Source organism: Notolepis coatsorum, assembly GCF_963971535.1.
Source record: "Notolepis coatsorum genome assembly, chromosome: 11".
NCBI classification, from domain to species: domain Eukaryota; kingdom Metazoa; phylum Chordata; class Actinopteri; order Aulopiformes; family Paralepididae; genus Notolepis; species Notolepis coatsorum.
The window spans coordinates 39,987,656-40,012,320 of NC_140175.1; the positions used below are offsets into that span (position 1 = coordinate 39,987,656).

General features: G+C 42.6%; 1 protein-coding gene across 2 annotated transcripts; it reads left to right on the top strand.

Annotated features, from left to right (window-relative positions):
• Positions 1-297: 297 nt before the first annotated feature.
• On the top strand, positions 298-13,961 carry lman2la (lectin, mannose-binding 2-like a). Of its 2 annotated transcripts, XM_084324428.1 has the most exons (9): positions 298-489; positions 1,188-1,306; positions 2,600-2,717; positions 2,814-2,896; positions 4,247-4,279; positions 6,392-6,553; positions 7,235-7,349; positions 8,587-8,709; positions 13,817-13,961. In XM_084324428.1, the coding sequence occupies exons 1-9, from the start codon at positions 321-323 to the stop codon at positions 13,957-13,959; spliced, it is 1,065 nt and encodes a 354-aa protein (XP_084180554.1). In that variant the 5' UTR covers positions 298-320; the 3' UTR covers positions 13,960-13,961. The 2 variants fall into 2 exon arrangements, with proteins under 2 accessions (XP_084180554.1, XP_084180555.1); XM_084324429.1 differs by lacking the exon at positions 4,247-4,279.
• Positions 13,962-24,665: the final 10,704 nt, after the last annotated feature.

Below are 24,665 nucleotides of genomic sequence, written 5' to 3' on the forward strand. Positions count from 1 at the left end.
GCAAGATACCATCAGACCGGTGGTCCTGTAGCCTCGTTACGACTCATCGGCAGACAGCTCGGCATGCATTGTATCAAGTAATAATCGCTGAACGCGTTGTTTGAACATTTTGTTGCAGCCTATGGAGGATCTGTCAAGAACTGTCAAAAATCGCCAAATGTATGCAATAGTAAACGTGTAGTGTGATTGACAGATGAATAAACAAATAGTTAAAGGCCATGCAACCTCGTAAACCAATGAGAAGAACATTGGACCTCTAGTGGGAGGAGTCTTAATCTACGATGGCCGCTGCCACAGGCGAAAATTACGAGGGGTGCAAAATGCTATCTTTTCATATTTTCAAACGACAAACAATGACAATGGCTTTTAAATCTCTTTGGACATTAGCCTTTATTCTTTTTGCTACAAGTCAGTGTTCTGCCGACGACGATCATCACGAAATGGAGGAGTTTCTGAAGAGAGAATATTCACTATCGAAGCCTTATCAAGGTAGCTACATTGTAACACCGGTGTAACGAGAGGAGAACGATTTTAGATTGATATACATTGAGAGGAACATTCTAGAATGCAACATTATTCTGTGTGTAAATTATATGATTGAGGTTTTTTACTTGACTAGTATGTTTTCACCCCTTCCAGCCCTCTGTTCTTCAGTTGCAATATTCCACAAATGACTCATTTCTACTCCGTGCAGCTCGGGCAAATTATTACTATAATTACTATAATGATTATAGCCTATTTACTTAATTGTATACAAACACTATTACACTGTCACTAAAGCCATAAATGTCCCTATGCCATAAATGTCATGATGTCATGTTGACTCATGTATGTTGTGTATGTCATAAATGTCACTATGAATAAAAAATGGGGGACCCTGATGTAAACAAGACAAACGTCTTTCTCTGGTCTGCATCCCCTTAACAATTGTATGTATTGAGCCGTACTGTATTATTGTACCCATTCTGCAATCTGTTAAATAACGTTTTCATTCATTCATTCATTCATTCATTCATTCATTCATTCATTTATTCATTCAGCCTTTGTCTGCCCACCACATTCCCCCTACCTCCCTATTGCAGCTCAGTCACGACAGTCTCGTGATTAACCCATTGGCATTATGAGTTTGTTTGTAGGTTCATCTCCCCCTGCTGTTTCAGTCATTGTTGTGATGCTATTGTGTACAGGTGTTGGATCCTCAGGCTCCTCCCACTGGGAGATGATGGGAGATTCCATGATAACCACAGACCAGGTGCGCCTCACACCAGACCTACAGAGCAGGCAGGGGGCAGTATGGAGTCGCATAGTGAGTATCAGCACTGGTTCCACTCTGACCCCTATGATGATGAACTATGAAGGTGAAGGGTGATCTCATATCAACAGTGTATTTTAAAGACAGATTTATTTTTTGAGCCCTCACTTAAGCAGGCATTTTGTCTAAGAACACATTCTTATTTAGAAAAACAGCCTGGGGTGAGTAGTTACGGGGGAGGGAGGATTACACACCGACTGGGAGCTGCCCAGTACAACCACAGTCTTTTGGGGTTGACCACTGAGCAGCTCCACTACCTTGTTTAAATGTGCTGTAGATAACATTCAGCCACTAGATGTTGCACTAGAGCAGCTGCATGTCATTTATCCAATCCGGTGCATTCCATGTGGAGACATTTTGAAGTAGGGATGGGATAGATGCACGAACACGTAAACAACAACATTCATTTTGGACCCACATTTATTTAAATGATAAATTAATCAATACTTTATTTGGGGGGGGGGGGGGGGCAATACTTTTATTCTGCAACTTTCTAAAAGCTCTGGATGTATTATTTTTTTAATAATTTAAAATGATATAAATTATTACTCTGCATAATATTGTTATCTATAGCATCTTTAAGGCTCCTCAACTCTAGTTGTTGAGGGAGGGGTTGTCCTGTAGTTAGATTACCCCTGTCAATCCAGGTTTCCTGTAGTGAGATTACTCATGTCAATCCAGGTTTCCTGTAGTGAGATTACTTGTGTCGATCCAGGCTTCCTGTAGTCAGATTTCCCCTGTCGATCCAGGTTTATTGTAGTCAGATTACCCCTGTCGATCCAGACTTCCTGTAGTCAGATTACTTGTGTCGATCCAGGCTTCCTGTAGTCAGATTACCCCTGTCGATCCAGGTTTATTGTAGTCAGATTACCCCTATGGATTCAGGCTTCCTGTAGTCAGATTACCCCTGTCAATCCAGGCTTCCTGTAGTCAGATTACCCCTGTCGATCCAGGTTTATTGTAGTCAGATTACCCCTATGGATCCAGACTTCCTGTAGTCAGATTACTTGTGTCGATCCAGGCTTCCTGTAGTCAGATTACCCCTGTCGATCCAGGCTTCCTGTAGTCAGATTACCCCTGTCGATCCAGGCTTCCTGTAGTCAGATTACCCCTGTCGATTCAGGGATTGAATTCACTCATTTTACCCAGAGGATACCATTGCCCCAAATGTAAATCTTTTTTAAACTGAAGCATTTAAGCAATCCCTTTTCTATTCTCTATGAAACTGGGACACATTGTACTGCAAACCCATTCCATCACGGCATCTTTACGTGTCTCTGTGTACAGCCCTGCCACCTTAGGGACTGGGAGATGCAGGTGCACTTTAAAATTCACGGGCAAGGCAAGAAGAACCTGAACGGGGATGGCCTGGCTATTTGGTACACCAAGGAGCGCATGCAGAAAGGTAAATATTATGGGATCAGGGGTCACCTAACATGACCTTAATTAAGAAACTGGGTTGTTTATGTAATACACAATGTCTGATCGCATGCCATTGCAGGTCCGGTGTTTGGAAATATGGACAACTTCACCGGCTTGGGTTTGTTTGTGGATACATATCCCAACGAGGAGAAGCAGCTGGAGGTATGACCATGCAATGCAACACCAGTAATTCCCACAGGTCGTCTCTGGTTATTTGTGGGGGAGGTAGGCAAGGCAGTGCGGGAGAGATGCAGCCGAGCGGTTGTCGCAGCACACAATAATCTATTTGTGCCGTTGTAGTAGGTACCAGATGTGTTCCGTTCAGGGTCCGTTTTTCAGCTGAATCGCATAGTGAACTTCCAATGCTCATCGCGCTGTACCGAAGATCATTGGCTGTGTACATGGCTTCATGGCGATGGTGTCAAATTTGTCATCAAGTGACTGAACTAGGTGAAATGGTGGAACGAATGGAATTAACGTTATATGAGGAAATAAACACTGTTTGTCTTTATCACTTGAGTTTGTGTTAAACTAGCATGAGGGTTCACAAGCGCAAAGAAACTCCTAGATTTTGAGACAATGGCCCCACCATTATGCTTTTCTGCTAGTTTGCTAACGTTTACAATTATTGCTAGCGTGCTAAATGAATGAATGAATTGGCTTGGTTGGCGCTTTTATTTTGAAGGCAAAACATCTTATTTAAGCTTAATTAAACTAGCTTGGCACTGCTACAGCTTTGATTCTATCGCCTCGAAGCCACGTACAGCCAATGATCTTTGGTACAGCGTGATACGTTTACTATGCAACTCAACTGGAGAACGGATAGCCATGTCCGGCCATACAATCTGATAGTGTTGGAGGCTGCAACAAATAAATGTTAAATGAGCTATTAAAAATATAAATCTATGTATGGGGAAACTCCTCAGACCTCATTGGTTTGATGAAAGTAATCAATAAGCAAAATGTTTAGTGCTGTTAAATATGCACAGGTGTTTTAAGATTATAACGCAATTAAAAGCATTTCAACTGCAAATTGGACTATGCAGAGAGTTGGGGATTTCTTCTTTACGCGTGTAACATGTGTTTTACTGCAGTATTTCAATGCATTTCAATCATTCCAAATTATTTATGAGTTTTAACAATCTCTCCAGTCTTGGGTTGGCTTAGTACTTTAACTGTCAAGTAGTTAAAGTGTTGTATTTTTAATACCCAACACCAGCTCTCTTATCAGATTCCACCCTGGGTTTGTAAATACAAGACTCTAGCAGCTTCCTAATTAATGTTGTGCAGCGCTGCCTTGGACAGAGGTTTGCATGTGTGTGTCCGTGTCTCTATACCCCAACACCTCCCACCTGGTACACATATGACTCGTGTGACAAAACTGAATTTGAACCTTGTTGAATTTGAATGGGAGGTGTTGCCCCTGACAAAGCATCAACTGGGCAAGGGCTCTCACAGAGTTGTGTAAAGTACCCATTTTCTGTGTTCTTTTGTGCCACCCTATGGAGACAGGCACAGAAGAAGAGATACACTCCCCGTACACAGGTACTCCGTCTTTAGACCACATGTATCGTTGACCACCAACCCCCTTGTCTATGTTCTTCGCACCTCCACCCTCCATCAGTTCCTACTAAGCATTGTACACCCTCCATCAGTCCCTACTATGCCTTGTACACCCTCCATCAGTCCCTACTAAGCCCTGTACACCCTCCATCAGTCCCTACTAAGCCCTGTACACCCTCCATCAGTCCCTACTAAGCCTTGTACACCCTCCATCAGTCCCTACTAAGCCCTGTACACCCTCCATCAGTCCCTACTAAGCCCTGTACACCCTCCATCAGTCCCTACTAAGCCCTGTACACCCTCCATCAGTCCCTACTAAGCCCTGTACACCCTCCATCAGTCCCTACTAAGCCTTGTACACCCTCCATCAGTCCCTACTAAGCCCTGTACACCCTCCATCAGTCCCTACTATGCCCTGTACACCCTCCATCAGTCCCTACTATGCCTTGTACACCCTCCATCAGTCCCTACTAAGCCTCGTACACCCTCCATCAGTCCCTACTAAGCCTCGTACACCCTCCATCAGTCCCTACTAAGCCTCGTACACCCTCAAATCAGTCCCTACTAAGCGTGCTAACCTGAGTGATCCCCCCCCACCCCAGGCCTGTCTACAACATCACTGTACTAATCCTGATTTAAGCTAAAAGAGTGGATTCCGTGTTGTTGTTGGTGGTGTATGCAAATTATTTGTTTCTGCATGGTTGGTTACATCACAGTGACCGCCGGTAAACCACCTAAATATTATGACATGATGTAAAAAGATGATTCATAGAATACTTGGAATCATTTTAGATGACATCACAGAGAACAATTATCTCATCAGTGTACAGAATACACAATGTACTTTTGACTGAACAAAGACCCATTGGCAAATTATAAGATCACAAAGCACCCTTTAATCTTAGGCTTTCTTCACACACTCGGGTCAAAAATTATGCTGCTAGTGTATATAGCATCAATGCTCTCCATTGATTAGGATGACAAAATAAAAACAAACTAACTCTTGTGACATAGTAGACTCCACAAGCATGATGTTGTGTAACTGCTAGCAGCAATGCCAAAAAAATATGATGTTTTTCAACATTCTCAAGCTGCGTTGTGACTCTCCACACAGCTTGTAATCAAAGAAGGTGTAGGCAGATGATGTGACAAACTAGATGAGTTTTCAGTAACCATAACCGCCAACGGAGCTCTGTGCTGCGCAAGCAGCGGCACCTTTATAGCAATGTGTGAACAAAGTCTCATGTCACCACCACCAGTGGCCAAAAGCCCCATTTATCCTACTGTGACCTTTAGATCCTGATGGAGATGGATCTTTGTCTTGTTTGACACGTCTCATTTCTCTCTACTATCACTCTGCCTGGCACCTACATCTGGATGTGTGTGTTTGTGTTTGTTTCTACCACCAGTGATATGACCATAGAATTAAAATAGTTAGAAAAGGCACCGCTTTTTTTTATCAACAGTAAGATAACTGACAAAGAATTAAACTCCCACAACTAAAATCAACACCGCTACCAGTGGCATGTTGAGTGAAGTAGCGTTAATGCCATAAGAACGCATCAGCTCCCTGCATCTCATGCACCACTGCTGTTTGTCATGACAACGTTGGAGACATCGCTGGTGTAGCTACTAGGCAAATGGCTCCTAAAGAGTTTTGAATGGGAATGCCTTTTCTAGCCCATCTAGTTCTGTGGTTATGTGAATTCAAATTATTGTGATAAGTAGTAGTAGTTTAGTAGTAGTAGTTTATTCAGTCATCATCTCACACAATACAATATACACCATCATTTAACAATATTTGATGAGTCAATTAACTATTTTAACATCACAGGCAAGAGTCACTGACCAAAGCCATATCATATGTATAAAGGGTTTTAGACATGAGTCACGTATCTAGAAATATTAGAGATACATTTAGAGAAAGATCTAGAGAAAATTGTCAAAGTTGTTCTGTATCATGCCAGCCTTAGTTGGGTTGGACTGAGGGACTAGGGGACATGAGCAAAACAGTGAAAAGCTTCTTCCAGTCAGTGATGGTTCATGCCTGAGGCTTAACATTAACCCAGTCTTTTGTTTGCATCTGTCCTCCAGAGGATCTTCCCCTTCGTCCTGGCCATGGTGGGGAACGGCAGCATAAGCTACGACCACGAGAGGGACGGCCGGCCCACCGAGCTGGGAGGCTGCAACGCCATGGTGCGCAACCTCAAACATGACACCTTCCTCTTCATCCGATATGTCCGCCGCAGGCTCACGGTACGAACAAACACCCCGAACTGTACGAATGAATGTGGGATCGTTGCTTCGACCTTCTGTTTAAAGTTAGGTTACACCTTGTTGTTATCTCCAAAACTCACAGCACCAACATCGTTTATTTCACAGACAGCAGAGTATACAGACGCCATTTAATAAACCAAAGTGTTAATTGAACCCTTGCACCAAAGAACCATATAAGTCCGTTTAGAGATTTATTGGACAGCCCATGTATTTGCAGTTTAAAAAATCAATCAAAATCACTTGGAGTGTGAATGTGATATATCTCCAGAAAGTACTCAGCTACAGTCTTTAACTATGAATGAACACAACACTCTAACTTACCATCTTTAGATAATAAAGTACTCAACCTCTACTGTCTTTAACTATGAATGAACACAACACTCTAACTTACCATCTTTAGATACCGTAATCAAGTTTGAAAACATTGTTCCTCTGAAAACGTCAAACAGATATATATTTCTATCTATATGGTTCTTCGTCTTAGATACTCGATTAACCTCTATACGTACTGTATATCAAGCCTGCCCTCTTTTCTTGATCCTCCAATCGCAACTGTTGCTTCCCTCGGTCTCAGAGGATCATGAAAACAGGGCAGGGTTTAGAGATATGTAAATTGGGATAGAGGTAACTTTGCGGCCTGTTGTCTCCATTGTTGTCTAGGTGATGATAGACATTGATGGGCAGCATGAGTGGAGGGACTGTCTGGACGTTCCCGGCGTGCAGCTGCCTCTGGGTTATTACTTCGGAGCCACGGCCGTCACCGGAGACCTGTCGGGTGAAGTACCATGAGAAGAATTTGTGCTTAACCAAACCCTAGCCCTATTTCCTACTTGGTTAACAATGATGGTATTTTCTATTAGAGTCCTTTCTCAGCACAAACCTATCTCTACAACATAATGCAAGGTCAATGGGGTCAAGCTCCTGTCTGTACAAACTGACTGAAGCTAACAATGAAATTGACTCCGTAGTGCACACAAAGTAGATTTCAATGAGCTTCAAGTCAGCTTTTACAGACCGGAGCTTGACCCCATTGACTTTGCATTAGTGTGTGGCTAACTAGCCGGAGCTAGTATGTGGAACAGCATGGATTGTGCTGGGAAAGGACTCGTAACAATCAACACCATCAGTGGTAAGTAGGACATAGGACTAGAGTTTCAAAGATCACAAGTATCCATTTAAAGAAGACATGGTTCCATAGTATAGCTTGAGCTGTGTGTTGTGTTTATGCCCCCTCCTCCCTCCATGCGTTCTTTCTGAAGTCTAATCTACACGGTCCTCATTCACAATGCAATCTATACTTTCAGGTGTTGTGAAAACATTATACTTTTAATGACTTAGAACCTACTGGTAGTTTCAGAAACTGTTTGAAACCCATTGAAGGCCTACACTTGGGTGGCTGTGTACAGTAAAACATTATCCTCCATCACAGCTGTTATTTAGACTCACACATACTGCATGGAAATAATTCCAAGCTTGTTTTAGACAGAATACATGTATCTGGCAGGTTAACATTACTTATATTCTACATTTATTTAGTTAATCCAGGAAATCACATTGCCACATTTTAGAAAATGTGTGCGAATATTTCAACTTAAGACAAAATCATATAGATGGCACCATTAGGCTAAACCTTCCATTTTCAAATGAGTGTATCTGAGTAACCCTGTGACCTTTCCTTTAGCGCCACCATATGGCGGCCAGTGTATTCTTCTGGTTGTCTATGGAGCAGCTTCAGTTTTATCACCTCTTACTGACAAGCAGGCATGACTTGGTTGGTACCAATGGATACCATAGGTTGTCTAGTCTAATATCATGCCAGTATCTTCACTCTAGCTTTAAAACTGTATTACATGAAGTGAATGATTGATTTGACTGATACAAATGAGCGAATGATGGTAACTGAATGAGTGGTGATGAGACTCACGTGTGCTGAACTACATAAGACTTAAACAGTCTCCCATTGAGAGGTTGTGTGCAGTGTGGATAACAGGGACTCTGTCATTCCTCTGCAGACAACCATGATGTGATCTCCCTGAAGCTGTATCAGCTGACCGTGCTGAGGAGCAAGAAGGAGGAAGAGGAGGAGGAGGAGGAGATCACAATACCCAGCGTAGATAACATGGACCTACTGAGATGTAAGATGTGGACACATACTACATACAGTACATACTTACAGTACATAATTACACACACACATACTACATACAGTACATACACACATATACTGCATACAGTACATACACACACATACTACATACAGTACATACACACATACTGCATACAGTACATACTTACAGTACATACACACACATACTACATACAGTACACACACATACTGCATACAGTACATACTTACAGTACATACACACACATACTACATACAGTACATACTTACAGTACATACACACACGTACTACATACAGTACATCCTTACAGTACATTGAAAGGTCGGTCAGTGGGGAGGATGGGACAGGCAGGCAGGCAAGGTAGGATGTCAGCCAATGCCTGCGCAGAACCTGCAACTCCCATTCCTGCAAGGGATGTGAGGCGGATCTGATGGTTGACTGTATCAGAGGCTGCTGACAGATCCAGGAGAATCAGGACAGAGGAGAGGCCTTTCACTCTTGCTAAGTGAAGAGCCTCTGTGACTGCTATGAGCGCCATCTCTGTGGAGTGACCAGTCTTGAAGTCTGACTGGTTTGGGTCTAGAAGGTCATTCTGTAGTCAGTGAGCTGGTTTGATACAGAGTGTTTTGGGGAGGAAAGAGAGAGGAGAGACATGGTGGTAGTTCTCTATGACAGTGGTGTTCAGGGTTGGTTTTTTGATGAGAGGTGGGAACCACCCCAGAGTTAAGAGAGGAGGTGATGGTTGCAGTCACGAATGGCAGGATGTCTGGTGCGATGGTCTGGAGGAGTGGGGAGGGTATCGGGTCCAGCTGCCATGTAGTGGGACGGTTCAATGTCACCAATGTCAGAACTTTGCCATCTGTAATGGGAGAGAAAGATGACGGAGTGAAAGGCTCCTGTTTCAGCACTTGGAGTTTGTGGGGAGAAGCATATACGGCAGGATGTCAGAGGAGAGGGTGGAGGGGAACAACTGAATGAGACTGTTTTAAGTTGGAGTGGGTGGTTAGGCCTAAAAAAAATAATGGTTTGTTTCTGGTTGCCGACCGACCCTGCCGATTTAGGTGCGACCCAATATATTTTATGAGTTAAAGAAAAGAAAAAATTATTTTTTATTTTTTAAGAATAAGGTTTCATAGAAATCTTAGTCAAACCTTTAGTATTATGGATATTAAACATGCTGGCAGAGTACATGCATCCATGTTGTTGTGAACATTTTTATTAAATAAAGAAATTCCCTATCCATAGTCGCCGTGGGAAAGAATAAAATAAAAAAGAATAAAATAAATGCCCTACCTACCCATGGCCTTAACTGACAACCAACAGGAAACAAACTATATTTTTTGTTATGCCTTAGTGAAAAGGATACAAAGAGGTGGACTGATATATGGAGGGCTGTTACCATGGTGTTAATTATGGCACACCAATATCTATCATTGTGCCATATTTCATGTCTTATCATTTACCATTTTATGTTATTGCAAACAATGTTTATTTTTTTTTTACATTTTTGAGACGGACAAACCAACTTATACCAGCTGCTGGTCACAGCTGAAAAGACTGAGCCCGTCCCCCTGAAGTTCTAGCAGCACAACAGGATGTTCCCTGGTTTTAGGAGAGGCTTTAGTTGCTAACGTTGTCCCTGGAGTGGGATCACGCACAAGGACTGGTGACATTGGGGTGGTCGAAAAGCCAAATAAGATGAGGCAATAAGAGCACATTCACCGCCTTCATTCAACCACAACACAGTACGTCTGTTGTCAATCAAAGGATTTTCTTGTCCACTAAAAGTTATAGGATTTTGTTGACTCATTTATTTAATTGACAAATCGGTCAAGTTGCTTTTCCCAAGTGAATGCCCTTCTGCAAACGAACGCCGTCACCCCAAAGGACCTCTTTTAAACAAAGGCCGTAGTCATGAAGCCAAAATCTATTAAGCCAATATTATGACGGACGCCGGAGATGTGCTTATCATTTTCCAAGAAAAGAACATGTTAAAAAAGGACAAATTCACTGGTGAAAAAAGTAATACTAGAATTTAATCAAATTTAATAAAATAATTTTAGATGACTGAAATCATATACACTCACATTTCATATAGTCTTTTTTATTTTCACAAAAAAAAATGTAATCCTAGAGCTGCACACACTATTACACACTATCTACCAGCCAACTAAAGCCCTTTCAGGTCTATAGACCCTTTTAGTGGAATTGCATTGCTAGAGAAAACCTTGGGAGACGAGTTTATTTCCTGCAGTGTTCAATAGCTAACGACAAGTTAAATGTAGTCCATTTGGAATGTCTCTTTTGTTGAGTTGAAACTGTCTATAGCTTTCATTGGCTAGTAGCCGTTGTGCCATCATCGTTAGAATGTTCTGTGACAAGGGCGGTTAGGTGGCCGAGCGGAGATTGCTTTCGTCACCAAGATCGGCTCCGTATCCGGCTTGTGCAAATTACATGGCACTGTTGTCGGCGAGTTTCCAAAACGAAAACACCCTTTCAGCGTTGCCGCTAGGAAAACGGCGTTTCCTTTTAACTTGGACATGCAAACGTAATCATTCGAAAATACAACGTTGCTGTTTTCCCCCAGTGTAACCATGGCCTGAGACATCTGTCATCTCTCTCTCTCCCTCTCCCTCCCTCACCCTTTTTGTCTCTTTTCTGCTTGCCTTTCTCTCTCTCACACATCCCCCTCTCTGACAGTCTCAATTTCAGTTAAAATATGCTTTATTTGCATCAGGCCATGTGCGCGGCGCGTGAGCAGCGCGGGGTGCGGAGCGGGCGGTTTTGACGTGAGCGAGGAGTGGGTTTTAAAATGAGTCGGCGCGACGTCCGGAGCGAGAGTTCTCCTCTGCTCCAATCCACTCCAGGCCGCTCACAGTGGTTTAACACTGTTGAATTGATGTAATATATACATGCAGTACAATGCCAAAGCAACAGATGGCGATGTACAAACATGAAGGCCATTTTCAACCAATGAGAAGGGTGAACCTGTGATATCCTGTTCAGGCTTTGTCACTCACTCCTGTTAGAAAAAGTATCGACGCCATTGTTGTTGTCGTTAGCTTACATGCTAACGTTAATGGCAGCGACCATAGCATTGTGGCTCGGCTAGCCTATCATCGCTTAATAGAGCTAGTGAATGGATAAACAACGTTATTTAACATTGCAGAATGGGTACAATTACAATGCGGCTCAATACAAACAATTGTTAAGGGGCCCAGGGGGTGTAGACTGTTGTAGTTTGAGCTAATTTACACCATGCTCCAAAAAAATAAAAATAAAAATCTGCCGAGCGATCTGGTGCGGGGAGCGGGGAGCGCTCGATTCAAGGTGAGCGGGGAGCGAGCGGAGAGCGACTTGGGGGCGGGGTCAACATGAGCGATTAGCGGAGCGGACCAAGCTTTAAAGAGCGAAGAGCGGATTTCTCGGCCGCACCGATCCGCTCACGTGGCCTGATTTGCATTAAACTATTATCAGACTACAATGTTGACAATGCAGTGGACGGGATATAGTCAAACATACAATGAGTCAGTTCATAATATATGATTATAATTAGTCCTGTCAGGCGATTAAAAAAATGTATCTAATTAATTACAGGATTTGTAATTAATTAATCTAATTAATCGCATTTTAATCGCATAACCATTTTATGCCTGATATTCTATAATCATATTTCAAATTGCATGTGTCCGGATGGCAGAATTCAGTACTGTATCTACAAAATCTTCTGTTTAATCATCTTCCATTTATTAATTTGCTTAGATTTTTCAGGTCTGGTCAATTTTAGCATGGTGTTATTCACAGTTATTTCTGACACTGGGAATACAGATCCATAGATGTCCCTAGAATCAGATACCAAGAACATGCAAATGGACCATATTAAAAAAGTCTATAAATGTGTATTCTACGTTCTTATGGAATGAATGAGATTTTTTTTTTAAAATATTTCACACACAAAAAAAAGAATTATTTTTAACTCGTTTACTCCTTATTGGCGCTCAACGCTTGGCGGCCAATAACGAGTTTTGGCCAAGTTTACTCGTTATTGGCGCTGAATGTGTTAAAGGGGAATGCCGCGCATTTTAGGAATTAATTTCTCACTATCGCAGGACGCGTGAATACTTTCGGCAGCCCACTTGTCCTTCCGCATTGCTCTGATTGGCCGAGCGCGCGCATGAGCCGCGACGCGGCCCTCAGCCAGGCAGCAATACTACGCTCCAGTTAACCTAATTTATACAAATGGAGTATTGATTACGCCGTAACGAATCATTAAAAAAATATACCGTTAACTGGAATATGTTGTTTCTTTACACATATGTTGGATTATGTAATTGGTTTGTCATGACAAACCAATAAAAAATCGCATCGCCGGCTTCGCGGCTGCGTTGCGGCCGGGTCCACGACCCTCCGTGCTCCGATCGCCAGCAGGGAGAATATGCTGCAGCGAGCGGCATCGCTGAGCTCTGGTGTCCGCTGGACAAAGCCAGAGACGGTCTTATTATGGGGCTTATGCCGAGAAGCAGCCAGTAACACAACAGTGAACACATACTTAACTATTTGTTTAATGATTCGTTACGGCGTAATCAATACTCCATTTGTATAAATTAGGTTAACTGGAGCGTAGTATTGCTGCCTGGCTGAGGGCCGCGTCGCGGCTCATGCGCGCACTCGGCCAATCGGAGCAATGCGGAAGGACAAGTGGGCTGCCGAAAGTATTCACGCTCCCAGGACAGTTGTCAGTATTTGTGGACATTCTCCACTCTCCTAAAGCTAGAAATGAGAGAGAGAGAGAGACCGACCAACCGACCTGCAATCGGTGATGTCACTGGGATGTAAAAAGCTCCATAGACAATGAATGGGGCTCTGACTTTATGAGGCCATAGAATGTTTGTGTGAACTCTTTACATCTGGATCAGACCCTCTAGCAATCCTAGAATATATGAACTGCATTTGATTCCCTGTCAGTTGTTGACGTTAGCAGACACTTGCAACAGGAAATCAACTGCAGTCCAAGCTGTTCCCTAGCAACACAATTCCACTGAAAGCGCCTAGAGGCCTACCCAAAAATCTGAACGATGTAGCATATATCTCTGACTCTGTCCTCATGTCCTCCCAGTGGGTCAGCCTGAAGAGGGGATGAGTGGCATAGCGATCTTCTTCACCGTGCTCTTCTCCATGCTGGGGTGTCTCCTGCTCATCGTGGTGGGCCTGGTGGTCTACAGCCACTGGAGTGAGAACCGACGCAAGCGTTTCTACTGACAAGATGGGGGACGGGGAACGCGGCCTTCCCTCCCTCCATCTCCAACTACCAATGACTACTGCGGTCTGTGGACGCAACTGCACTGGGAGAGATGGAATGGAAATTGAGACTCTGTTGCTGACCATTGTAACCCAATAGGTTGGTGGTGGTGGTGGTGGTGGTGTTGTTGTTTTCCCAAGGACAACACCGTAGTAACTGCAGAGACGATGCACCGTCCGCCACACTACGTTAAAGTCACAGTCCAGCTGCTTTGTCACGGGGGAGTCGCGAGACGTGAGAGAGGACTGTGGACCTGCCTGCCATCCGACACCAATCGGGCCTTACCGCTCTCACAGCTGTACATGTAAAAATGTGTATACGGTATATGCTGTATATAATGTGACTTTGTACAACAGATGGATAAAGGATTTTTATTTTACTGCGTTCCAAAATTGAGGAATGACTGGTTTGGTTTATATAGTAGAAGAGTTCACTGTGGGCGCGGGGAGTGGGGCTTTCCCAACAAAGCTTCTAAAAGGAATAGTTTTGGACACGTTGAAAAGCCAGCAGGGACAATGTATTTAATCTGTTCCTCTTCCCTTGTCACCAGTTAAAACATATGCAAGAATGCCTCCAAGCGAATTCTGCGTATGGCTTCAGACCGCTAACTGACCGATGAGTCGCTACTTTGCTTCACATCAGAAGAACAGTCACGGTGATGGGATTTTATTTTAGATCACCTGCTCGCTTTCAGTGCAGGTCTGTTTGACTCGCAAGCAATTCAAACTGTTTTCAAACGTGTCCCGCATTGTTACCCAGAGTTCATATTTAATGATATTATTAGTGTCAATGTGACTGCAGGCTGGTGTAGTTGCTGTAGAACGCATGAAGTTCCATGAGGTCATTTAGTTCTGAAACATGTACCCTCCCATGATGTTGTTAGTCAGAAATAGGCTGGTTTGTATTTTTAGATCATTATTTGCTAATTTGGGGAGTAACCGGTTATATGTAATTGGGTTACAAAAGAAAATGGGTAACTAATCCATTAGTTAGAAGAATTATAGGCGATTAGTTGTTGGATTCCTCAGAGTTATTTGCGAGAAAAAAAAGGCATGTTGATTTTGAGATTATGGACACAAACATCACTTTTTTTCTCTTTTCTAATGGTTAATGGTGGTTGTGAATGATGATGAAATATGCTAATGCTATTCAAATTACAGTTGTGATTTGTAATTGCTTTTTTAACATATTTTACTACTTTGGGAGGCAAAGTAGTGGAAAGTAATCAAATAACATTTTCTGAGTTCCGTTTAGTCCAAAAGAGTATTACTGATTATAATTTTGATGGTGGTAATCAGTAATTTATTCCAATTATAAAGTTAGCTTCCCAGCCCTAACTGGTACTGTACTGTATGTTTGTGTGAAGGGAAGGCTGACCCCTCTCCCATCCTTGCATGTATGTTTGTGTGGAAGTGAAGGGAAGGCTGACCTCTCTCCCATCCTTGCATGTATGTTTGTGTGGAAGTGAAGGGAAGGCTGACCTCCCTTCAATCCTTGCATGTATTGTATGTTTGTGTGGAAGTGAAGGGAAGACTGACCTCTCTCCCATCCTTGCATGTATGATTGTGTGGAAGTGAAGGGAAGGCTGACGGTGACCCCTCTCCCATCCTTGCATGTATGATTGTGTGGAAGTGAAGGGAAGGCTGACCTCTCTCATCCTTGCATGTATGATTGTGTGGAAGTGAAGGGAAGGCTGACCTCTCTCTCATCCTTGCATGTATGATTGTGTGGAAGTGAAGGGAAGGCTGACCTCTCTCTCATCCTTGCATGTGAAAAACCACTGGATCCTGAAGGTGAAATGCCTACATTTCAATAAGTTACCTGTTTTTGTTGAGTCTTAACAATGTATTTTCTTTTTATTTATATCACTTTTGTTTCTAATTCAAACTGTTTTGTGTCGGATCTATTTAAAAAAAAATCGACGATAGTTATATTCATCGTACAAATCCGCACAGGAACCAAGTGAATTTAGATTATAAGAGGAACTTTGCACTGATTAGTGGGGTTAATTTTACTGAAGGAGAGAATCAAAGTGACAACCACTACATGTCATTGTGTTTTCATCTGTGGTTTGTTGAAGCCTGTTTATCTTTTCAACTCTTTTGAGTCTTTGTATGTGCACTCACTGCAACTCCTCCAAAACACTAAAACAGCGTTCACACTGTGCTTCTCATACTGTACATTATGTGCTAAAACCTCATCTCTCTTTTTGTGTGTGTTTGTTTTCATTGTGTTACGCCTACATGTTCAGAGAAATATTTTTTTTTGTCCCATGGAATGAATTCCACATTCCACAAACAATGCACACATTCGTGTTTCGCCTCAAGTCTGGCCTCTTGGAATATAACCTTGAAGAGGACACTGTTGGCTGAAAAGGAAAGCCTGGTGGTGTCGACACAATCCAATATTCCTCTACTGGTTCTGGGAAGGGTTCCAAGCCACTGTCTGAAGCCTTATATAGAGTATCTGTACACTAGGGTTTGTTTATTGCACTGTATGATGACTTGATTCTGAACAAACATTGCATGTGGGCACTGTACTGTATGTACTGCCTCCTGTGCCCACTTTGATGACAACACTGTACTGTACTGCCTCTCCTGCGCCCACTTTGATGATCCTCCCATATGAGATTTATGTCCTATTTATTCTTTTACATAAATGTTTATATTGTTTTCACGTTTATCATTTATTTTGACAGGTCACTTTTCCTCAGAATTCAAATACTGACATGGTGTCTTCATCACCACTGTTGGGATTGTCCTTTTCTGACCTAACTAATTATAGAGTGAATGTTCCATTGTCAGCTAAATAAATTCCCAATATGTGTCATATTTTGAACTGAAAACTAACCCTGTGTAATGTGCCTCGTCATTCATCCAGTGACCCAGGTATATGTCAATATGTTTACCACATGTTTATTTTCCACATGCAAGTGTCCTATATGATTTTCACTGCTGCCATTAAAAAGACACAATAAGACATGATGTCACGGTTTCCTTCAATCCATGGGTGTTTGCTTTAATAAGGCACAGACACATAATGGGTCCAAGTTTAAATAAATAAATATGAATCTAGATTGCTTCCTTTTGGCCTGACTAGATAAATACCATCAGCTGTTATTAAAAGGTTTATGAGGGGTTTGTTTAGAGCAGAGCCTGTAATTATTGAATACATGTTTACTACTATACATGTAATTATTGTGTACTAATAAGTCAAAATAAAATCATTTTGAGGCACTGAACCAAACGTTAAGCCCATACGATACTTTTTGTAATAGTAAATATGTTTGAAAATTCAATTGTAAACAGTTAAAAAAAAAACATCCAGCTTCAAAGTGTTCCAATGACCCTGTTTTCATCTTAGACTTAGAACTGTTTTGTTTTAGTGTTTGTTTTTAGAAAATATTCCATCGTTTTGAAAGTACTGCTATATAATGTATGACACACACGTCATATGATTCGACGGGAGGCTGCAATTCTAAACTGGCCACCGTATTTAAATGTCCAACGTGGCTGTGGCTGTCCAACCCCGAGTCATGAAATACCCCCTTTTATCAGAAATGTCTTAGATGTGAGGAAGGTACAAAGGAGGAACGGTGTTTACAACTCGTGCACATTATTTCCCCTCCACATGCCTCGCGTGGGCTTTTCATTTTGCCTTCGGTGTGTGTGCTGTGCTGTGCACCCCAATCCACAAACACAACATAACCCCACGATAGTTCCATGTAAATAGATGTGAACAGCCTCAGGCGGTTTCCTCCTTCTCATCTCGTCAATAGTGCATGTGCCTCGCGCTGCTCTCACCCCACCGTGGCCTTGTGACTGACGGGGGTGCTCTGTCTCGAGAGATCGATATCTCTGCTGCTTCACATAATTCGGGGTGGGGCAACCATAGATATATAAACACATCTATGGGGGCAACACTCCTCACAGCGGGACACGGGTCCCCCTCCCTCTTTGAACACCGCAGCCCGCAGGGGTCCTGTTCCAATGCTGATAAAACACCACAATGGGGGAGGCCCCGGAGAAATGCCAGCGGCTATCTTGAGTGAATTCAATAAACAGAAGCGTTTTGACAATGCAGTACAACGAAGACAATAGGCTATAACGTTTTGAGTGCCAATGTTTATGTTTTATTATAAAAATAAAATACAAATGATGACCACAAGAGTACACAGCAGACCCCTCCCCTTTTTTATTATTATTTTTTAACCAAAGCATTTTTTTTGCATCTATCACACAATTCAGTGCTTGTATATTTGTTTTTCTTTCATTCCACTTTTTGTTTTGGCTTGATCTGGGTGACAGGAAAACATAGGAAAAAGAAGGGTCTGCGTTTGTGAACGCCTGCTATCATTTCTCGAGTGTGGCCATTTCTAAATTTTGGCAAAAGGAAAAAAACAACAAAAAAGACATTCTTTCCAAACACACAAATCAACCACAGCACCAACACATCTGCTCCACATTATCTATGGTTTAGAAGAGGAAATGCAAAAAGAACGATGTTTTTAATGGGTCGCTTGACAAAAAACACTCATTCCCACTGCTCTAACAGTGACTTGTTGCTTGTCAAAAGTGCAACAAATCTTACAGAGTCAAGCTGAGGCTGATCGAGGTGTGGTCATAAAAACTATCCATTGACAACCTCGTGTATTCAAGAGTCCTGGTCCAAATTTCAACACGGCTGCCTTTGCATATGAATCGGACAGCGTGCTATACACAGGTCTCTTGATTTGTACAATATCAAAAAGTTGGGGGGGAGGGGGTTGAGAATCATTGAGGATTAAAGGCAACAGTTAAGTATTCAGTCAGTGAAAATGTCTTAAAGATAAAAAATTAAAATAAAGGACATCCAACAGACCACATCAGTGCATTAAAACACGAGGGGCTGGACCAGTGGCAGACATTATCCACAGGACACAAACAAAACAAAAACACAAATAATGGAGAGATTAAATAGGAATTCATCTGGAAAAAAAATATATAATAAAGCTCTCCTTGGGCTTTTACACGACCACACAGTGTGGCTTCTATCCAGATCAAGTCAGAGAAGTATTAACTCTCAGAGGATTTACGACAGCAAGCTGTATTTCAATCTGCCATGTCGCTAAAACACCAAACACACATAAAACAAAAGAATACAATGGCCTTTCAAAATGCCCCCCCCCTCCTCAGAACCCTCCCACTCGCTGGGAGGTCAATACAGACTTTTTAAGCATTACACAATAAACACAACCATAGTAGTGGCGATAAATATTTTTAGATACATTTTTTTTTTTTTTTACAGGTTTTCTTAAACAAATACATATACACAGACTGACCGGAGTACAGTACAGTACAGAGCGACGGGTACTGAATAATATTGCTTGTACTGGAGAGACTGCAGACAAACAGAAAGAGAGAAAGAGTTATTGCAGCATATATCAATGGGTTTATGTTTTTTTTTGCATAGCCTAGTTGGGTACAGTACAATACATTACAGAGGTGCATGATGGGAGAGATGCAGGTAAAAATGGCTTTGGCTTTTATGAGATTACTGGATCAAAGCTGGTGAACTATGTAGCTACGATGGTCCTTAAGATCGGGAAACGGACCATCTTTGAGAAATCGGTACATTCATTCAAATGGTATTAATGTGAACTGTAGCGTGGTTGGGCATATTCAATTTGATACAATGTTCTTATCTTACACCAGCCCGGGTTCAGAGGTCAAGACACTTTCAATTCAAAGGATAGAATTTGTTTTGCGATTCACTCGCTGCCGATATGAGTCTTCTGCATTCTGAACTAGCGCTGACACAGCAACGTTCTTTTGAGGAAAACACACTCCCTGACATCCACTAAAGTGAAAGTGATATGAACCTGGCATCAACGTGATCTGGTCTTATAGGTGAGAAGTGGATTGAGGCTGAACCTGGTGTCAATGATCTGGTCTTTTATAGGTGAGAAGTGAATTGAGGCTGAACCTGGTATCAACATGATCTGGTCTTAAAGGTGAGAAATGAATTGAGGCTGAACCTGGTATCAACATGATCTGGTCTTTTATAGGTGAGAAGTGAATTGAGGCTGAACCTGGTATCAACATGATCTGGTCTTATAGGTGAGAAATGAATTGAGGCTGAACCTGGTATCAACATGATCTGGTCTTTTATAGGTGAGAAGTGAATTGAGGCTGAACCTGGTATCAACGTGATCTGGTCTAGGGGGACATGTGTGGAGGGATGCACACACAACCATGGTGGCTGAGAAAAACAAACAGCAGCATGCTGGTGTGGGCCTGTGGGTTGCCAGGTAACCAGGATGTGACCCTCAAAGGGGGGGGGGGGTGTCACGGTCCATAGGGACTCAACAGAGCGGAGCCTCCAGCACTACTGCACCTGGAGCTACTCTACAGGACCTATACATTACTTACATTTAGTCATTTAGCTGACGCTTTTATCCATAGCTATAGCTCCCCATACAAAAATTAACCACTGTAAAATTATAGTATTCCTGTGAGTTTTTTTCATCAGGTCCGTCTGAGGGAGCATCACGCACCTCTGTGAACATTAAACAAAACCACGACAACAACGAAGGCAAAGATGAAGCCTGAATGAAAATATACAATCATGTACAATCAGCTATTAGCAAACATCAGCAAAAACACACAAAATAAGCACATCCAAACGAGGACTATGTTCAGATAGCAAATCTCTGTGGCAGATTAAAAGCATAGAGCAGATAAATGAATGAATAAATGGATGGATGTTTGTCTATGACTAACTGACTGATATAGCCCTTTATAGGTAAACATGTATAAGTCAGAAATAGTACTAGCTTGGCAATAAGGGAAGGAAAAACTATGGCTCCTCCCCTATCCACGCACTCACAACAGAACCACACCCCCCATGTGTTACCTTCATTCAGTTTATAGAAAACAGGCCTAAATGCACCTTAACACTTTGAGTGCCAGCCACGAGAAATCTCGTTAGTTCATGCCATGTGTTGAGTGCCAAGAACGAGAAATCTTGTTATTTAATCGTTATTTTTTTTTATCGATTTCCATTAATTTGTCATCAATCTAGCCTCACGTTACCAGTGGGGATCTGTCTGAGCTCGAACAGGGAAAATACCACCCCCTATCGTCTCTCCGGATGGTATTGCACCCATTGGATTGGACTGAATGAAATGGATGGGAAAAAAAGAGTCCGGAATCCACATTTTACTTGTCAGGCATGTAACCGGAGACGATCCCAGTCATTGCCCACCCTCAGAACAGCGTGGAATATCTGTTTCCAGTACCCAGCGTTGGATCAATAAACACAATCGATATTTGGAATGGCGATCAGGAATTTGAATAATCTTTTTGGAGAACATCTGATCTGAGGTAAGGAATCTATTTTACCAGTCTTGGGATAATCAAGAGTTTTTCACCTATATCTCAGCAAGTCCCATATGTGTGCGTGTGGCTGCTGATCAGGAAATAAGATAATCGATTTTTCAGCCCGCTTCTCTAGCATGCATAAGTACACATATACTATCGATAATCTAGCGTTTATTTGAAAACGATTCATAAATAGGCAGAAAAATGACAACGTGTTTTGTGTATTCCAGTAAAGCGCGATTCCTGCAGAATCTTTTTTTCTTTTTCTGGAAGTTTAAAAAAAACTAGCGTTTTTCAAAATGGTATAAAACGGAAATGAACGGATTAAAAAACAATCCGTTTCGACAATGTTGACTGCAAACAAGTCATTGATAAGCGACGGGCGTATTAGACACATAGCCATAATTTAAGATATAGTTTATGCATTCGCAAATGTGATCACCCTCCCATTGACTACAGCGCTGGCACTCGAGCGCTATTTCTGGCGCCCCCTGCTGGCACTCAAAGTGTTAACATACAGGCTAGAACACATTCTCTTTTTGAGAGCAACAAGTCAAATGGATCACGACAAAACTGTATATAGAAAATAAAACATTTTCTTTCCATTTTTTTTACTCATGCTGAGGGAAGTTCTTATCTCAAACTATTCTTGATGGAAATCCATCTAACGGAGAGAAAGAGGGGGGGGGGGGGCTACATTTAAACATTATAACAGCACCACAACTAACTTGGGGGGACACGCAGCATTAAATATGTAATTTCATACACAAACATGACACCTAATCTACAAGCTTCTAGGACGTGTAGAGAAGCTCAGCTCCGGTGGTTTGGTTCTCGTGGCTTTTCTCTAAAACCACATCCTTTTCTTACAAAGTGAGTGAGACCATCTCATATCAGCCCCGAGAGACATTTGAACATTCTAGTCTAAAAATCGATCACAAACCACTCCTGCTCTAAAACAATCATGCTCTGCATGCCTCACTAACACACTGCCACTGCTCGCCTCCCAATCGCACCATCATCTACACCACCGCATTGTAGTAAGTTCCAAAACGCGACCCATCTACACACCACCGTATTGTGGTAAGAAGTTTCCACACCGGTACTGATTCTGTCCAATCACACAAGTGCTTGTTATGATGCACTTCTACTACAATACATTGGGTGGGTGGCGGTGGGTAGATGATTGTTGCAAGGAGCAGTGAACCAGATAAATAGAATAGATTACGCAATAACTTCTCACAAGGAGAGCTCATCGGTTGCCATGGCTGCAAGAATCAGCAAACAGTTCATTTAGACAAATTCCTCAAAAAACACAAACAATCCCATATCATTCTTTCTCTAAATGATCCGACTAACTGGGTATAACCTGCTTGAGTCACTTAACTCGGTTCCCTACTGACCTGGCAAGGCAGCCTGTGGTCTTCATTAATAAATTAAAAAAAAGTTACGTGTCCTTGCATGTATGTATGCGTGTGTGTGTGGGGGGGGGGCTGCTGTGCCGTTCCAGGTCATCTACGTTGTAACTGGGCTGTGCAGTGCAACAGATCTTTAACGACACACTGAGAAGGCTGTCACAGCCGCTGTAGTATCAACATCGTTATTGACGACGATGTAGAAATCTGCTGGGCTACGCAGTGTGTGCATGCTCGCGCATGGCCTAAATCTTTACTCCCAAGTTTCGACAGACGGTATCAGATGGATCAAGGGAACACAGCTGATGTTGACGGTGAGATCATTCAGAACATAATCTGTTGTACATGCTTTCCTTTTCATCAAAGCCCCCCCTCCCCTGTATCGCATTATCTAATCAATCAGTGCCGTTATCTCTCAACACAAACACACACACAGTGTCACACACACTAAAGCTGTCAGGGACTTTGTTGTGGTTCTCCCAGCTCTAAATACATCAGCCCATATCACATGTGCTGCTCTCCGCACGATACCTGCCGATTCTAACTCCACACTTCTACACACACACATGCTGGACGACCAACGCACGTCACGGGGGAGTGTTTGGTTATCACAACAGAATTTGCAGCTGCGCTAACACCAGCTGCTCCGCACAGCCCACCCCCCCACACACACACGCGCGTGCACACACACGCACGCCACTGGCAATGGAAAATACCAGCGCAAATCTCTGGCATTGCAGAGTGCTACAGGCCCACACACTGTGAGCCAAGACAGTACCAGCAAGCTAGCTAAGATTTCCTGGACACCACGTAACAGCACAGCATGGCCTGTGCTGTGCAGTCATAACACTACCATGAAACCACATCCAGGATACTTATACTATCTATACTTGAACCCTCTAAGGTCCCCAGCCCTCAACGACTTTGGGTACTGGCCGGTATGTTGGTAGTGGTGGTGGCGGCTGTGGTCCCAGATGTCATGTTTGGGACACGTGTAACAAAAACGGCTTTTTCGCATAATTTCCAAACTCTGTGTCACTAATCTGAGCTTGTAAAAGAAACGCTAGTCTCTACAACAAGCAGACCGACACATCCATGTCCTCTAAATGCCAGTGTTTTTGTTTTGTTAGTCAAGTGGTTTAAAAGCCCTGCGGTGATTCAGATGTGCTCCACAAGGTGATTGGGCACTTTGAACACAGACATATATATATATATACAGTACATACACTAAATAAGACTCCACCTCCATCCATATACATCGTAGACTCGCTAGTATACACGCTTGCAGCCCCGAGTGCAGGAGCTTTGTTAGTCGTTAATGTTAATTATAGTGGCATTGACGAAAGCAGAACATATTAATACAGTGAAACGGAGAAAAGAGAAAGAAAGAAAAAAGAAGAGGAAAACAAGGTCTGATGAACAAAAGATTTGGGATTGTCCCAAGTTCAACAACCCTCCCTTTCCTGTAGCGTAGTGAAATCACAGACATACATAGATACATACATACACACTCAAACCATCAGTGGGAGGCTTTTTATAGACAGCGACTGAGTCTCATAGCCCTGGCATAATGTCACGCCTGGCTCGGCTTGCAGGCTTCAGTCTGCGTACATCCCACGGGTGAGAGCCAAGAGAGATCACTCACACACACACACGTCGTCCATTCAATACCAGTCAGGCCAAGTTTTGACCACCAAGTCTGGGACGATTACATAACGCATACTGAGGGGCAGAGGTGGACGACGTGTGTATTTTGAGGGGGGGGGGGGGGGGTCCAGAGAGACAGAGTGCCGGGAAGAGATCGAGACATCTCCACTTCCCGCTCCTTTCCCGTCTCCTCTTCTCCCTCTCCAGATTCTCTGGATGAAAACACCAAAACGCTCCACACGG